At 43.5% G+C, this 18,809-nt stretch overlaps 1 protein-coding gene across 2 annotated transcripts in view; it reads left to right on the plus strand.

Moving 5' to 3' along the window:
• DVL3 (dishevelled segment polarity protein 3) overlaps window positions 1-18,809 on the plus strand; it is a 67,442-nt gene that overhangs the window by 21,460 nt on the left and 27,173 nt on the right. For both annotated transcript variants that reach the window (XM_042458158.1, XM_042458157.1), the window contains exons 2-5: window positions 10,070-10,139; window positions 14,608-14,729; window positions 17,317-17,423; window positions 18,253-18,388. In XM_042458158.1, the coding sequence (XP_042314092.1) occupies window positions 10,070-10,139; window positions 14,608-14,729; window positions 17,317-17,423; window positions 18,253-18,388 (435 nt within the window). The remainder of the gene's footprint in view (window positions 1-10,069; window positions 10,140-14,607; window positions 14,730-17,316; window positions 17,424-18,252; window positions 18,389-18,809) is intronic.

Raw genomic sequence — 18,809 nt, forward strand, 5'->3', positions numbered from 1 at the left:
AAGTACAGACGTGACAAAATCCAGAATTGTCTGCAGACTTTGGAATTGTTCACAGAACTCAGCATCCTGAGGCTCTCTTTTCTTTTATAAAAAAAGGTTCTGGCACTTTTTGTGTGTGAAGATGATGCCTGATGAAGTCTGTAAAGCCAGCAGGGGTTAAATTGCATTTCTAGTAGGTTATAGAATCGTGCTGGAGGACCTACAAATGCCTAGGAAAGTGTTTTCTCTAGGAACGTCTACGTTCTCCGGCACAACTCTATGGTCAGTGTCAGGCAGAGTTGCGCAGGAGGACCTAGAGATTCCTAGAGAAAACACTTCTCTAGGCATTTGTAGGTCCTCCAACATGATTCTATGACCTACTGGAAATGCAATTTAACCCCTTCTGGCTTTACAGACTATTAATCAAAACCACAAATAATCAGATCTGCAAAAGTCAAAGCTGCAAATGTGGAGGGCCAACTGTACATAGTTAGTACATGACTGGGAAAACTGCCAGTGAATAGCAGCTGCTGTAGGCTGGATTTCAGAAGAAGGAACTGGCAAAACACCCCAAGTATTCCTCACCCAAGGAAATTTTCACCCTATGAAATTCATGGGGTTGCCATAAGTCAAGAGGTGACTTGAAGGTGCGTATACACACGCACACACCCCTACACTTATTATGTTAGTATTTCAGCAATACCAGCACTATTAAAGTGGCCCTGAATTGGCTCAGGTTAGTAAGATACAAAGCTCCCTCACAAAGAGTCTAACCACTGGTCCATCTAGTTTAGTACTGCTGACACTGACTAGCAGAGTCTCAGTCTGATAGGAATATGTATCAGCCCTACTTGAAGATGCCAGCTAGCTAAACACTCAGTTGTGGTTTGCTACACATAATTATTGGGCTGAATGGGAATGCATAGCTTCAAAGGTATCAGAAAATCCATCCAGATCAGTGAGAATCTGGCAGCAGTGAACATTCAGATGCATATCCTTGAAGGCTCTGCATGTGGATCCCTTGGGCTGGTTGAGAGTTAAGTGTCTGTGAGCTGTGTATGTGGTAACATGTCATGTTATTGCGGTCTGCTGGCATACTGTAACCAACATGCAGTTGAACACATGGGCTTTTGTTGTTCTGTGGCCTGGCTGTGAGGCCAGGATGCAATGGGAAGAACAGCAGAAAGTAATTCCAGGACCTCATGTGTTGATACGAAGGTCTTCCAGCTCTCTGGGTTGGATGTGCGCTTGAGACACACTGTTGCTATGGATGCCATTGAATTAGTGGTTTCCATCCATGAGGAGTGTTCTTGCACTCCACCACAGCTATCCCTCTCTGTTTTATAGAGCCCCTTCAGTGTCAAGCATCAGGCCAAGATTGCAAATCTCAGCCTACAAATTACAATCCAAGAAAGCAGCATTGAAGCTAGTTGTTATTAATGGCAATGACTGGCTCCTACATTCCTCACAATAGTGCCTGTTATGAACATGCCAGGCGTTTTAGGCTATCCCACACAGCCTAGTTGCTCCGCTTGTTGTTTTGGACTTGAGTCATTCTGCTTGATGCACTTTGAGCTTTGTGCTTTGATCATCATCATCATCATCATCATCATCATCATCATCATGGAATCCTAGAGTTGGAAGAGACCCCCAAGGGCCATCCCTTCTGCCATGCAGGAACTCTCAATCAAAGCAGTCCTGACAGATGGCTGTCCAGCCTCTGCTTAAAGACCTCTAAGGAAGGAGACTCCACCACTCTTCAAGGCAGAGTATTCTTCTGTCAAACAGCTCTTAGTGTCAGAAAGTTCCTCCTAAGGTTGAGGTGGAAACTCCTTTCCTGTAGTTTGCATCCATTGGGAAGAGACCTCAAAGGCTATCCAGTCCAACCACATTCTGCCACTCAGGAAGACACCATCCAACTGCTCCCTGGGTGTCAGAAATCCCCTTCATTCATTTATTTATTCAGGGGTTTCTGTCATGAGGGTTATAAGTTTAAGGTGTGTTAGAATATTACAGTATTGGGTTAAGTTAGTAGTTGGTTTAATGTTAGATTTTATAATGGGTTAATAGAATGTACTAGGAAGAGGTAGACTGTTAAAATATGTACTTGCTTGTTAAGGTGAGAATGTGGAGGCAGTTACCCAGCCAGCGGAGGCTGGGTCTTCAAAGGGCTAGAGACTGGTCTCTGTGATGGGAGGGGGAACTGAAACATGGAGTGCCTTGCTTATATGATGTTATGTTAATATGTTTATTATATCTTAATATGCTGCTATACTATGTTGGGTTACAGGATGATGGGGTTTCCAGTTGTGCTTAACTCTCTCTCTCTCTCTCTCTATATATATATATATATCTTAGTCTTGTTGTGGCTTAAGGTTGGTAACTCAAGGCCACAGCAGAGAGATAACGTTGAGTGAGAGCCTAATTGCTTTGAGAGTTTCGCCAAGATCCCGGACTGGAGGACATGGCATCCCCAGGGAGGAGATTCATCCCTGCGTGGGAAAGAGTTATCCAATTAATATGCTTTATTCCTTGAGGGGATGGGTTTGCTTTATGGGGTTATATAAGCTATATGTTAATACACACTTTCATTCCTGACAAAAAAGTCACTTCTGTTGTGTGTATCTCTTTCTTCAATAAAGCTGTTACTTTTTCAAAGCACAGCCTCTTGTTGCAAGAGGGGGGCTACAATTGGGAGCCTGACACTGGGACAGATGGCCATCCAGCCTCTGTTGCAAGACTTCCAAAGAAGGAGACTCCACCACCCTCCAAGGCATCCTCCAAGGCAGCGTCTTACTCTATCGTACTGGCAGGAAGTTCCTCCCAAAGTTGAGCTGGAATCTCTTTCCCCATAGTTTGTGAATGCTATTTTCTGGAGCTGAAGAAAACAAATTTGCCCTATCTTCAGCATGACATCCCTTCAAATATTTAAACAGGACTCTCATACCATCTCTTAAATGTATTATTATTATTATTATTATTATTGTTGTTGTTGTTGTTGTTGTTGTTATTATTTTATTAAACCCACACTGCAGTATCTTTTAATGTTACAGGGATGGTGGCTAAGGCTTTGTGGTCATTCCTTTTCTCTGAGGTATACAGGGACCAAGAAGCTGGAGGCTTTCTTTCTTCTCTCTTCTTTACTCTTTTCTTGGTCTCCTACTGAGTTGAGGCTTTGCCAGGAATGAGCCATTCTGCCAGCAAAGCACATTCCACAGACTCAGCTCCTTCCTAGAGGACGGTTTGCCTGCCATTAAACCCAGAGCCAGGACAAATCTGACAACGCACTTGGAAGGGAAGCTGAGTTTGCAGGGGTGCAAAGAAGCAATTGCCGTTTTTCTCTTTGTGGCTTCTCACTTGGCACTTTGTTCTTCCTTGACCCATGCCAAGGCCTCAGTCTTCCGGGAATGCTAAGCTTCCCCTAGGGACTTGGCTGGACAGTTTTGTGTGAGCAAGTGGGACCCTTCCTCTTGGAGGCAGTGCGTGTAAAATTTAATTTTAAAAAAAGCTTTATTACAGTTATGTGTTGCCCCTTTTCCTTATGGAAACCAATGTGAGGTGTGAGTAAAGGGTTGAGGGCCTCAGATCGTCTCTCAGGCTGATATTGACAAGCCCCAAGCTGGTTTAGGTTCAGAGATGGGTACTACGACAGGCACCTCCAGGGCATCTATCACAGAAGTATAGATCATGTGAAAGCATTTTTAAAAAATCCCTAACCAATAAATATGGGTTAAGAGAGGGCCATGGTAGAAGTGAGGGTTAAGCCTAGGTTGTATAGTCCAGCATTCTCACCATTAAATCAGCCTACCAGTGCTATTTCTGTATTGAGGGTTGACGTATACTTGAGTGGATAAATAAGAGAGGCTGAGGATTGCAAGGCATAAAAAGAGAGAAATTTGGACCTGTGGATTTGACTACGTACTGGCTTCTACCGCTCTGGTTTAAGCCATGCTCAAAACACACTTGAATACAGTCATCCCTCCATATTTATTTATTTATTATTTTATTTAGGTATTTATATCCCGCCCTTCAGCCCTAATGGCTCTCAGGGCGGCTTACAAATATTTGCAAGTTAAGCATTCATGTATTACTCTTGCCATTGAAAAAACGAATTCTTGCTAGATACAGCGCGCCCGCGTCATACATGGACTTGAGCTTACACACTCAAGCCGTGGGGCGCACACGGGGCGGAAGGGGCGGCGCATCCCATTCAATTGAATGGGCGCACGTGCCCGTTGTGCCCCGTGCGCCGCCGTGCACGAGCCCCATTGTTTCCAGTGGGGCTTGAGCATAGGCGGAATTTGCCTTACGTGGAGGGGTCTGGAATGGATCCCCGCGTAAGGAGAGGGTGGACTGTATCTGTAAGTCCACCAGTGCAGTTCTGTGGAGCCACTATAGAGTCACACTAGAGAATCTAGAGATGCCTAGAAAAGTGTTCTTTCAGGTAATAAATAAATCAGTAGTGGGTCTATATTTGTAATTTGTAAGCTGCTCTGTGCCCCAGTTTTGGGGAAAGGGCAGGATATAAATAAATATAATAAATATAATAGTAGCTTGCACCCGCTGTCCTCCGCAGAACTTGAGGGCCAACTGTATTACGCAACACCGAGAGTAGAAACAGGTACTAAAACCGAAAATGTTTGATCTGTGGATGTAATTAGCTCTCCAAAAATAAGTGTTGTAATTAATGAAGGAGCAACTGTGAACGTACAGAGCATCGATTCCCATTGGCCTTTCAGGTATTTCAAACTTGCAGTCCCAGAAGTTCCAGCCAGAATGATGAGGGATTTTGTGAATTGATATCCAAAATATCTTTGGTGACACTGAGGTTGAGCACAACTAACTGGGGCCACATTCTGCTTGATGAAAAGATTTTAAAGATAAGAAAGCAGGCTTTGGCATTTCCTTTCCCCTTTCTTTTTAACGAAACAGGGTCTCTCCTCACAGTAATGAAATCCCAAAGCAAACTTTCCTGGAAAAAAGTTTGCAGGCTGCTGCTCTGCCTCCATGAGATATGGACCCCAACAACTGTCCTCCTTCCTTGTGTGGCTGCATCTGGAGAGGAGACTTCAAAGGCCGCCCAGTTCTGGCTGGAGCTTGTGGCTTTCTGGATTGAGTCGAGGGGGCTTTCATGACTTCTTTTGTTTGTGTAGCACAGCCCCTCCATAGGTTGGAGGAAAAACCCAGGGGTTTTTGTGTTTTGCCTTGTATAGCTGGACGTTGAAACACAAAGCTTTTGTTATTATTCGCTGGGATGGAAGTAAGTTAAAGCAGTTAAACCAGGACCTGCCATGAAGAGCTTTTGAAAGACCTTTGTCAAATAACTGCTATTCTGTGCCAAGAGAAGGTTGAACCCAGCCATGTCCAAATCCTGGCCTGAAGACTTGTGTTCTCTAGCCAAAGGCACTGAGGCCAGTTGCTGGAACTGATGGCTCAAGCTGGAAACACGGGTGCAGCAGGCAAAACAGTCCTGCATTGTTGACCAGGCAAAGGCATTAGCCCAGGCCTCTTGTACTGGCATCTAGCATGGACAGCCCAGTGCTTTTTACTGCCCACTGTAGCTGCAGGCCCTACTGTTGGACACCCCTCGCCTTTTTCCCCCATTCTGTTCCAGAAGCATGCTCTAAGCTTTGAGAACACAAAGAATCATAGAATCATAGAGTGGTAAGAGACCCAAAAGGCTATCCAGTCCAATGTAAGACCCCCATGACATTATTATTGTTGTTGTTGTTGTTGTTGTTAAGCTTTATTTATATAGCACTGTAAATTTACACAGCACTGTACATACAATCTTTTTAAATTAGTTCCCTGCCCTCGGGCTTACAATCTAAAAATACATAACACAAAAGGAGAAGAGAATGGTGGTGGGGAAGGGGATCAGGTCCAGTGGTTCTTCTTTCCCTTTGAGGCCTGGACCAAGGCAGATGAACTGGAGGGCTCTTCTTCTTAGTTCAGGCCAGGCCCAATGTAGCTGGTGTAGCTAGGATGGTTCTGAGGCACTTGGTAATTTGGTGTGCCTCTCCACCACAGTGCAGGCAGAGCAACAGGTATACCCACTACTCATGTTCTGGCTTACTGCTTGGCCATGCAGCTTTCTTGGCAGTACCTCCTCCTCCTGGCTTGGCTCCCCTCAATGGCCCTGTTTTCTGAATTTCACACTCAGCCTCATAATAATAATAATAATAATAATAATAATAATAATAATAATAATTTGTATACCGCCCTCTGGCAAACCAATCCGGGCGGTTAACAACAGTAAAATATAAAATATGACAATTAAAAACACTTTATCCCTCCCCCCCCCTTAAGACAGTATTAAACAATATAACATATTAAAAACACAATACAAGCATAAAACCAGCAGTTAAAACTAAAAACCCTGATATCCCTCTGTTGATCCTCAACCATCACTAAGATGGGGCCACGGGAGGAATGAGGGAATCAGGGAACTTGGGAACCTGGGCCGGGATGGTTAATCTGGAAAGGCCTGCCGGAAGAGATCCGTCTTGACCGCTTTTTTAAAGCTGTCTAATGATGTTATCTGACGGATCTCATCCGGCAGGTCGTTCCAGAGTTTGGGGGCGACAGCAGAGAACGCCCTCTGGGAGGTTGCCGCAAGCCTAGATTTTAGAGGCTGCAGTAATAACTTTCACCTTCCTAGCCAAGCACACCCAGCTGAGTGGGATGTCTGGGTTTCCTATGCAGAGACCACTCCAGGATATCCAGATTCTGGCCATCTTGGAAATACTGCCTTTTGGTGGTCTCTGACCAATAAGGTATGCAATCCACCAGGCCTCTAAACTCCACCGAACACTTGCCCACTGATATGCTCTTTTACCCAGCCTCTGTTCAAAGAAGGAGATTCCACCACACTCTAAGGCAGTGTCTTCCACTTTTAAATAGCATTTACTGTCAGAAGGTTCCTCCTAATGTTTAAGTGGAATCTCTTTTCCTATATTTTGAATCCGTTGCTCTGGGTCCTATTTTCCAGAGCAGCAGAAAGCAAGCTTGCTCCCTCCTCAATATGATACCCCTTCCAATATTTAAAAAGGGCTATCATGTCACCTCTTAACCTTCTCTTCTCCAGGATAAACATCCCAGCTCCCTAAGCCTCGCCTCAGAGGGCTTTATGGGTTTCCAGACCCTTCACTAGCTTCCCAATATCCTTTTTGAATTGTGATGCCTAGAACTGGACACAGGATTATTCCAGATAAGGCCTGACCAAAGCAGAATAGAGTGGCACTGTGTCTTCCCTTTCCCTTGATCTATCATATATACTCAACTATAAGTTGACCTCATGTATAAGTTGAGGGCAGATTTTGGGGCCAGAATGGTGGATTTTGATATGACCCATAGATAAGTTGAGAGTAAAACTCAGGAGCATGTAACAAAGGATGTGAAGAACGAAGCAACAGAAAACAATGCCAGAGAACAAAATCCCAGTGCTCATACTAAAGGCTGGGTGGATGAGAGAGTAGAGTGAGGCCACTGCTTCCAAGACAGATTACACTCTTGCCTTTCACCAGGGGATGGTTCCTTTTTTAAAGGAAGAGATAAACTACAATACTTACATTGACCCATGGATAAGGCGACTCAGGTTTTTGGGGTCAATTTTTAACCTAAATTTCTAGACTTACACATGAGTATATAAAGTAGATGCTATATTCCTATCGATGGAGCCTAGAATTGCATTGGTTTTTTAGCTGCCATATCACACTGTGAACTCATGGTTATAGCTTCAGGACATGAGGTACTTGTACTAAACCCCGAAATCCCCATCATGCTGATGTGGTGGTTGTGATGCTTGAAGAGTGCAGTCCCTGCTTGTAATCCTTAAATTTGCAAAATTTAAGGATCAAGGTGTCTGGGCAATTTTAGTGTAGGATTTTTGTAATTTACACAGGTTACAGAAATGTGGGTTGTTGTTGTTTAAATGCAGAATTGGGATGCATTTCCTTCCTTGTGTGTGTGTGCAGCACAGTCAGCCGCTATTCCCCACTAGAGCTGTGCATATGCAGCTGTGACAGCTGTCTTCTGTATCTGTTATATTAAAGCATGCTTGCCATGCATTAATAGCATCTGGGGGGGGGGGGGGGTGGCAGATGCACAGTCCAGCAGCCAACAAGGAAAAGGACATCAGTTTTTCCATCTGAACAAAACTTTTGCCAAGTAAACAAAGGATCTGATTGAAATTATAATGTTCTCTATGTTGTAGCATTTTAAACAAACTCAGCCTGAATCCAGAGAAAACGGAAGTACTGGTGATAGGTTCCCCAGGTCCGGGGAAGGAAATTTATACACCTGTCCTGAATGGGGTCACACTTCCCCTGAAGGACGAAGTTCACAGTTTAGGAGTACTTCTGGACTCGTCCCTGCAGTTGACATCTCAAGTAAATGCGACGGTCAGAAGTGCTTGCTATCAGCTTCAGTTGATACGCCAACTGCGACCCTACCTGGGCCAAAGGGACCTTGAAACAGTGGTACACGCTTTGGTAACCTCTCGTCTAGATTTCTGTAATGCGCTCTACATGGGGCTACCCTTGTACCAAGCCCGGAAGCTTCAGTTAGTACAAAATATGGCAGCCAGATTGGTCACTGGTGCATCCAGGTTTGACCATATAACACCTATTTTGAAAGATCTCCACTGGCTGCCCATTCACTTCCGAATGCAATTCAAGGTGTTGGTCATTACCTATAAAGCCCTACATGGCTTGGGCCCGAGTTACTTGAGGGACCGCATCTCCCCATATAATCCGCCCCGCACACTTGGAACATCCGGGAAGAACCTGTTGGAAATACCATCTTCCAGCTATGTCCACATCCCAGAGGGCTTTTTCTGTAGTAGCCCAGTGGGTCTGGAATAGTCTTCCCGAGGAGCTCCGTCTTATGACCCCCCTGGAATCATTTAAAAAGAGACTTAAAACCTTTCTCTTTTGCCAAGCCTTCTCCTCTGTAGAATGAATAGTATTTTGATGCGATTGATTCCCTGCCTTACCCTGCTGTATGTTGTCCATAGAGTTTGTTGAATTTTTATATTGGAGTTGATTTATCCTGTTTTTATGAGATTGTGTAATGGTTTTTAATTAGTTTGTAACCCCGCTTCGATCCTATGGGAAACACAAATAAAATTTATTATTATTATTATTATTATTATTATTATTATTATTATTATAGTGAACAACTTGTGCTTGTGATATGGGAAAAGAGCTTGAACCCTGTATTTCTTCTTTGGAAAAAGATTCCAGTTTAGATTCTTGCTCAGTTTTATAGTTTACTGAATGAGGCAGATATGTATATATGTCATGCTCACTTTCACAGATTTGCTTTTGAAATTATAAATAAGAGTCAGTACTGGAGAGGACTTGGTTTGGGCTTCTCTACTTGGCACAAGTACAAGTTGACAGGAAGGTAGAATACTGCAAGTTAGCAGGTTGTCTGCAGGTGCGTTTGCTTTGATTCCTTGGTTGCCAAGCTTGGATTTTGAGGTTGAGGGATAAGGAGAGGAGCGGAGCAGCTGTAATGCATGCTAAACTATCCTTGTAACGGAAATGGGTTGTGGAAGTTGACACAAGAGCAGATTCTGTTAGGCCAGAATCTGACATATTCTGCAGATTATTACATGGTGCCTCTTTCGATGTCATTGGCGATTCCAGAGTTCCTTGGCTGAGAGCCATGCCAATTTTGAAGAGGCTTGAAACAGCCACTAAATTCAGTATGTGGATCTGCTAAGCTGTCATGGTTGTGGGATGGAGGTGGAGAGTTCCAGTGGGAAGTCGGTGTTCTGCTGCTCCTGGATCCAGTGATTATAGATGTCTGCTAATCTCCACTGGTATTTTTTCAAGAACTCTCCAAAAACTAATCAAGGAAAACGTGTCCAGTCTTCCATTCGGTCAATGGCAGTATCTTGGATTTTTGACTCTGAATGTCTTGATGTTGCAGCCTTGAAGGAGATCATAATAATAAATCTCCTGGGGAAATCTTTATGATGGTGGTAAAGTTAAGTCAAGCTCTAGTATCCTCCTGCCTCCTCTGTTACCCTTTCCTTATGGATTAGTCTGGACTCTGACATTTCTCCTTTTTCTTTTTACAGGGTTGTGAAGGAAGAAATCTCAGATGACAATGCAAAACTTCCCTGTTTCAATGGCCGAGTGGTATCGTGGGTAAGCAGGACTCTGGACTTGTTTCCTCTGCAGATAGCTGTGAATAGGGTTTTTGCACCAACAAGTTTATAGCCATAGCATTGGGTTGGCTGTAAAATTGCTAGTGTTTGATGAAATGTTGTCAGTAGTAGGCTAATTTTGTGCTTATTTTCAAACACATCAGATTTCTGGCATAAGCTCAATTCTTGTTCTCAAAAATGGCACGGTTTGCAGAAAATGAACAAATGGTTTGCAGAGCCAGAAAGGGTGGGTTTGAGGCAGAGCAGAGTTTGTCAAGGGGCAAACTGTCTTGGGCTAGCGCTGGTTGTGAGAACCAGTCTGTTTCTCCTGTTCCAGTGTCCCCAGTAAAGTGTAGGCTTATAGGCTGTGTATGCATGTGTGTGAGAGAGATCAAAATACAGAGATTTGAGACAAACACTCAAAGGCCACAATATAGGGCTGCTGAGCTCTGAAAGCTGTATGCATAACACATTGCATAGGTCTGTTCTAAAGGGGCGGAAAGTGGCATGTTTGCCTCTGATAGGGAAATTTCTATGGAAATATTCCAATATGTGTCACAGGGCAGTACCAGAACTTCCATTTTCTTAATAATATAATCGGAAGCTTCAGTAAATATATTTTCCGTGATGGTTCAATTGTTTGCTAGTAATAAGGGAGCTGAATGAACTTGCCCTGAGCTGAATTCAGAAGACCTGCGCCTCACTGGCATGCTTCCTGGATCTGAACTATGTTCACGTTAAAGATCTAACTTGTTGAAACTGGATAAGGCCATCTTAATAATAATCATAGTTTTTATTTATAGATTTCCCGCCTCTCCCTGCGGATCGAGGCGGGAATACAACAGAAAATTTAAAATTACAATTTAGTTAAAATTCATTTAAATGGCATATTTTTTTTAAAAAAAACCCACAATAGATTGGTCCTATAAAAATTCCATATCAACATCTAACTTCAATGCAGTTCTTAGGTCCAGTTCTATATCCCTAGCATGAGGATAGTAGTGATTCAACTCGGTAGTGTTCTTGTGTAAGCAACCAAATAGTGGGAAGCTTTAAATTCACGTCAGTAGATGCCAACCATGCACTCGTTGCACTTTACGTTGCAGAGGAGGGACCATGTACTCATGGGCAGCCGGTAGTGAGAAGGCAGGAGAGGAAGAAAACCACATTCAGTGATTTGTTCTTCCCACATCTTACCCCACTTGGCGTTCACCTCCGATTGTGCTTGCTGTCTCCTTCTCACATGGGCAGCAGTTGTACTGCAGTCAATATTATCTGGGATATGAGTGGTATGGAGGAAAGAGATGAGCTCCCCACAAACAGGACAGTCTTTGGGAATAAGTCAAGGGCTAGTTGGAGTCATAAACTGTGTTAGGAGATGGAAAACCATTTATGGAGAAAAGTATCCTAGGTATTAGTCCTAGCTGATGCCTGTTACCAGATTTTCTTTCCATCAAAGATATCCATGGATCCCATTGTCAACATAATGATTGACCGGACTCTGGCTGGGGACATTCTGGTAGGGATGGGGGGGGGGGGCGGTCATGCCTCTTCATAGAAATGGGTGACTTCAGCTCCATGGTATCACTGATACCACACTTTCTGCTTTCTTCCATAGATGTCAGCCGCAGCCATTCATTTTAAAAGTAATTGTAGCATGTCCTGCTGAGTCACTTAACTACAGATTCCTGAAACTGGATTTTATCTGGAGAAATAAGCTAAGCTCCTAACCCTTTCAGTTGTCAGTGGGGAAGTTACACACTGGCATTCCTCCTCCCCCAACACGAGACTACAGTGGTTCCTCCACATTTGCTGGGATTTGGGTGAAGGACCCCCACAAATGTGGAAAAACCGCAAGTGAAAACCACTACAGTATTCTTTTTACCTGTGAGAACACCTCTCTAGGAACTTCTAGGTTCTCCATCACAACTCTATGGTCAAATTCTGGCAGAATTGCACTGGAGGACCTAGAAATTTCTAGAGTGAACATACTAATCAAACTATGAATAACCATATCTGCAAAATTCAAAGCTGAAAATGTGGAGGGCCAGCTGTATATTCCTATCTTAAACAGTTGTAGCTAGGAGTCTTTGTAAAGCTTTTGAGTAGCTGGGTGTCAGATCTTTTCATTGACTGACCTGCCTCCCTAGCACTTCGTTTTAGTGCTCCAGAGACCTTTCTCTTCCAAAGCCTTATCCAAAAAGATCTCATATTGTATATACTATACATGCACACACTGCCCATTTTCAATATAAAATGGAAAACTGAAATATATATTTAGATTTCTGAACCTGCACAGCTTTTGCTCCGGTCACAGAAAGCTGAGATGTCTAGGCTGAACCTCTTGGCTTTGTGCACAGAGAATCCTCGACAGCCGTGCCATCTGTTTCCTCACAAGACAGCTGGACCTCTTCGGCAAGGAGGGGGCCTTTTCTTTTGTACATTGTGCCTGTTGCCTCCTGCTCCGTGTCCCCCATGACTTTGGGAATTGTGTCTGCACTGCAGGGACCAGACTGCAAGGAGCTATTTCCATAACGCGACTCTAATTTTAGGAAGCTTAGTGGGTGAGGGCAGTTCAGCCAAAGTCTGTCCAGACGGCTCAAGAGGCTGAGGATTAGCAGGACTCTTGCTCTGAGAAATTCAGGCATCTGGCATGCTGGTGGACAACCTTTTCTCCTTGCATTTACAGTTTTGGCCTCTTAAGACCATTGAATATGTGACTCTTTCCTTTTTTTGTGTTGTTGTTGTTGTTGTGTGCCTTCAAGTCATTTCCGACTTACGGCGACCCTCAGGCAAACGTATCACAGGGGGTTTCTTGGCAAGATTTGTTCAGAGGGGTTTGCCCTTGCCTCCCACTGAAGCTGAGAGAGTGTGACTTGCCCAAGATCACCCAATGGGTTTCCATGGTCAAGTGGGAATTCAAACCCTGTTCTCAAGAGTCCCAGCACTCCAAGCGCTACACTAAGTTTTAAATTATTCTGTCTTTTTCAGTTATTGTAACCCACCTTGAAGCCCATAGTGAGTGAAAGGTGGGAGATAAAGCTTTGAAATCTCTCTTCCCTCTTTATAGACAGGTAAAACTATGCCACTACTGGTCTCCATGAAGGAGTTACTGAATGGCAGTGATTTAGGAATTGGTTATCTCTATTTTTATTAAAGCCTCAGGGGCTCAGGGGCCATTTGTTTGTCCCCAGTGTCCTTTGTGGACCATACCAGCAAAACTGGAAATGACCAGACATCCACTTGCACTGTTGTAAAATTATTTAAGGGTGGGATGCAGAGGTCAAAATCAGGCAGAATAGGTCCCTACATCCAGGGCAGTAGTCCCCAAACTGTGCCCTTTAAGAGATTTTGGACTTCATCTCCCAGAATCTCAGACTATTGGCCAACATGGCTGAGGCTTCTGGGAGATGAAGTCCAAAATCTCTTAAAGGGCACAGTTTGGGGACCACTGACCTAGGAGATTATCAGATGTGGGATGGGAGTGAAACCCATCTTTATTCCATCCATGACAGAGATTGTGCAAAAGACATTCATAGGTTCAGACTGATTCTGTCATTAAACTGTCAGTGAATTTTGTCTTGTAAATTGATGATTTCTTATTTATTTAATGACAACAAATTTCATTGTAACATCTGTTTTATTTAAGGGTTATATAATCATATTATATAATGTAAACATACAACTTTCTGGTTGATGTTATCCATTTTTCTTTGTTTGTTTAATTTTTGGACTCTTTCCCTTTTTTCTTGTTTCCCCCTTGTGAATATGTATAAAGATGAACCTCCCGCTTCATCTGATTTGGGACAAATGTCAGTTATTGGTCCTCATCCAGTCAATAAATGTGGACACTTCCATTTTCCAGTCCTGGGTTTTTGTTTTTACTTTTGAAGATGGATGGATGGATGGACCACCCACTAACAATACCTTCATCTGACCTGGAATGAATGTCAGTTTATTGGTCCTCATCCAGTCTATAATATGCCAGTTGCACCCCTACCTGGAGCAGCAGGACCTAGAAATGGTTGTACATGCTCTAGTAACCTCTTGCCTTGATTTCTGCAATGCGCTTTACATGGGGCAACCTTTGTGCCACGTCTGAAAGCTCCAGTTGATACAAAACATGGCAGCCAGACTGGTTGCCAGAAAATCCAAGATCAACCATATTACACCTATTTTAAAATCACTACATTAGCTGCCTATTAGCTTCCGGACATAGTACAAGGTGTTGGCTATCACCTATCAAGCCCTACATGGCCTGGGTCCAGTCTACTTGAAGGAACGTCTCCTCCCTTTGAGCAGAAGTTCCCCAGCGTCACCTCCCTGAAGTAGTCATATGATGCAGCGGGCTGATGGATTGCTTAAATATTTTGTACGATTTCCCCTAATCTCCAAAATGGATTTCTAAAAAAAATATGTGTTTCTTTATGTCCATGCTGACTTAGCATCTGCCTCCTTTCTCCTTACAGCTTGTATCTGCTGAAGGCTCTCACTCAGATGCTGGATCGGTCTGTGCTGACAATCAGCCGGAGCTGCCGCCCTCCATTGAACGGACAGGAGGCATAGGAGACTCCAGGCCTCCCTCTTTTCAGTAAGTTAAATGAGGGTGTGGAGTGGGGCAATGTGTGATCGATCTGCTCTCCTGTTGGAGGTATCCTTAAAACCTTATTCACTTCAGTATAAGACAATCTCAGCCTTTGCCTCGGGATTATTCTTGTTTCAATATAAAAGGATTATTCCTAAGGTGTGGTGGTCTAATGGCTAGCCTGTTAGCTGGGCAGGCTGTAATGAATCAGCAAAGGTAGTTGTTAGATTTAACAGACTGGTTTCCTTGAGAGGTGCCACGTCTGCCCAACATTTTTAGGTACACTGTGGTCTGGCTTTCACTCCTGCTATAAGTAGGAAAGCCCCTGGTAGACCACTTGCTTTGTAGGCAGAAAATCCGGTCAATCCCTAATAACTTGTGAAAAGGGATCTTAGGTAGCAGGACTACTAAATACAAGTCTTGCATAAGACCTTGAAGAATCACTGGCAGTCACAGTAAAGAGTTCTTACCCAATAGGCATCAGGCCAGCTCTGGAGGAATTAGAATTACCTGGAAGTGCTTTCCCATATCCCAGGAATAACTATATTAATGGAAGAGTGACTGAATTGGTAAAGGTAGGAAATACTTCCTCCATGTGCCTGTTTGGGGTGTTCTGTGGTGCAATGGGAGTGAGTAGCTAGGCTTGGAGTTCTTGGCTGCTTTATATAATGTATATACAGTAGGTGCAGCTGGATGATATATATAGGTGCAGCTTGGCAGTGCTAAGGTGACGGGTAGCATTATTATTATTATCCCGCTTTTCTCCCAAAATTGGGACCCAAAGCAGCTCACAATCTAAAAAAATAGTACAGTCATCCCCCTTTTTTGCAGGGGATCCATTCCAGACCCCCTCATGAAAATCAGGTTTCATTTATATTCAAGCCCTATTGGCTTGAATATAGGTCCGGGCACATGCCCCATTCATTCCCCCTCCATTCGTCCCTCACACATAAGCATGGGATGCAAGAACGGAGGGAGAACTGTACAATTAAAAACTTACAAAACTGACAGTTAAAATGGTATTAAATGATCACAATATTAAAAAGATCATTCATTAAAAAAATAGAATACAATTTTAAAAAAGATAAAATCACTTTAAAAACCATACATTTTAAAACAATATACAACTCCCAGGACTTTCCTTTTAAAAATTCTGTTTTAAACGCCTATCTAAACAAAAAGATCTTAGCTTGCCGGTGGAAGGACAACAAGGAGGGGGGGGCATTCTGGCCTCCCTGGAAAGGAGTGCCAGAGTCTAGGGGTAGCCACTGAGAGGGTCTTGCATCCCACCAGCCGTGGGAATGAGGATCTTGGAGCCTGAGCCGATTCATCCATGGTATGGTCTGCCAAATAGCCTGGACCTGAGCTATATACGGCTTTATAGGTTAGTCCCTAGTTCCTGGCCAGTTCAAATTTATGGAATCGTATGTGATTCTTAGACTTTTCCAAGAGCCAGGGGAGAGTCATATGTTTTGCAAGTTCTCCTAAATTTTAATAATAATAATGATGATGATGATGATGATGATGATGATGATGATGATGATGATGATGATAATAATAATAATAATAATAGGTTGTCCCAAGTTAAAACCTATTATTATTACATGGAAAGCTGCAAGAAGAGGTTTGGGTAGCTTTCTCAGTGATCTGGTAGTTTTTCACATACACTGAATTTAATCCAACAAAAATCCACCAAACAGTGATTTAACCTTTCTTGGCCAAATGAAGTGCATAATATACTTGTTGCAAGCTTTTGAAGCTCCACTGCGTTCTTCATCAGGCAATATGTTACAAACCATTTTTGTTTATTTTTAAACATGAAGTTTAAAACATGCCTCCTTTGCCTGTGGCTGGCTCATACAGGGAGATACAGTCTGCTAAACAGCCTTGACCTGAGCCATATAGAGCTTTATAGGTCAGCTCCTAGTTCCTGGCCAGTTGAAATTTATGTAATTGTATGTACAGTGCGCCTGCGTCATACGTGGGTTTGAGCATACGCTTGGAGCTGTGTGGGGGCACAAGGGGCGGCATGTCCCATTCAAATGAACAGGGCACGTGCCCATGGCACGCGTGCCGCCACGTGCACTCGAGCATACGTGTTTTTTGGCTTACGTGGGGGGGTGGGGGGGCGGGAATGGATCCCCTGTGTAAGCCAAGGGTGCCCTGTAGTGTCATCCTTCTTAGAATCTTCAAGAGCCAGGGGAGAGTCATGTGTTTTGCAAGTTTTCCTAAATAATAATAATAATAATAATAATAATAATAATAATAATAATAATTGTCCCAAGTTAAAATTGCACTGTAAATGGAAAGAGGTTTGGGTAGCTTTCTCTGTGATCTGGTAGTTTTTCACATACAGTAAATTTAGGTTTTATTTATTTATTTATTTGCTTTATTTTTAAACATGCAGTGAAACCAAATACTATTCAGTCCCCGAAGTGGGATTCAGTCCAGGAAAGACTGCATGGCATGTTTTCTACATCTCTGAGATGATCCCCATCCTTCCTTTTAAACCCCAAGTTTCTTTGACCAGTTTGGAGGAAGTGCCTGTCTGTTCAGTCACATGCAGTTTCCATATATGTGCTTTACGTTTCAGTCCCAACACTGGGGGAAGTCGAGAGAACCTGGATAATGAGACGGAGACTGACTCTGTGGTGTCAATACAGAGAGAACGACCACGCAGAAAAGATGGACCTGAACATGGTGTGTTCCCCTCTTCTTCCTGGAGTTCAGCTGAATCTCCCACCTGACAACCAACACTGCTCTGCAGCTTGTACATTGGCCTTTAATGCTGTGTGTACTGTCTTGGAGGGCAAGATTAAGGTTAAGGGAGCCTTAGGAGATCCGGCTCTGTTGCCACACACATTCACCCCACATCCCAAATCCATGTTCTTGCTCAATGCCCACAACTTTTCAGATCTGTGGCCTGTTACAGACTGCCAAAATAAATCTGCTTCGGGTCTCTTTGGAGGTATGCTATTTAAATGATGCATGGGTCCTAAGAGTCCAGAGGTTGCGCCAAAGCCACACTCCATTCCTCAGCACTGGAGTGCAGCTTTGGTGCAGCTTCCGGATTCTTAGGATGCATGCATCATTTAAACAGCATACCTCCAAAGAAACCCAAAGCAGCTTTATTTTGGCAGTCTGTAACAGGCCTGTGTTAGCAAGTGGGTAAGCTGACTCTTCATTTTCAAACAGAAAAGAAAAATTATTCTGATGAGGCAGAGGACCCTTCCTCAAAATTGGCCGGCATGAAAGCTCAGTCGTTTTCTGATGGTGTAAACTGTCTGCCAACATATTTGCCATTTAGTTATGAAAATGTTTATATCCTGCCCTACAACTAAAGGTCTCAGGGCAGCTGACAGTAAAATAAAATGTGAAATAGTAAAAAATAATAAACAATCCCTCAGAGCTAGAAGCACAACCTCTTTGTGATCTCTTTCCAAATGAGGTACGTCTTGCTTGGCTTTTAGGAGGGTGATTGCTTGTATTGAAGTCTTCTACTATTGATCCTCTCTTGTCATTACTCCAGCACCCAGGGTGAATGGGACAGCCAAGGGGGAAAGGAGGCGAGAAGTAGGTGGCTATGAAAGCTCCTCCACCCTCATGAGTAGTGAACTGGAGACCACCAGCTTCTTTGATTCAGATGAGGATGATTCCACCAGCAGGTAAGGAGCGGGAGGAGCATGGTTTGAGAGAGAGTGGAGGCTGATGGAAATCTACCACATAGAGGGTGTTCTCACTAGGCGAAACCCTGCATTCTGAATCGAATCCTAGGAGTGGCGTTCCTACTAGGATCCGATTTAAATCTAGAATGGTTCTAGAGAACCCGCAATCGTCCCCACTACAAATCGAATCGTAGAGCAGTTTAAAATTTTGAATCGTGTTTTCGTCATTTAACACGTGTTAAAAAAGTACTAGGGTCGAACCTACATTTTTCCCTTGAATCAGGATAGGAACTGGAGCATTTAAATAGGAACGACAGCCTTTAAAATCGGGCTAGGTGAAGGGGAGGAGCGGAGTGCGATGGGGCTGTCCTTGGGGGAGTTGCCCTTTCTGTCCCCATCCGTCGTGGCTGTCGCCATTTTT

Source organism: Sceloporus undulatus, chromosome 3 (assembly GCF_019175285.1).
Source record: "Sceloporus undulatus isolate JIND9_A2432 ecotype Alabama chromosome 3, SceUnd_v1.1, whole genome shotgun sequence".
NCBI lineage: Eukaryota > Metazoa > Chordata > Lepidosauria > Squamata > Phrynosomatidae > Sceloporus > Sceloporus undulatus.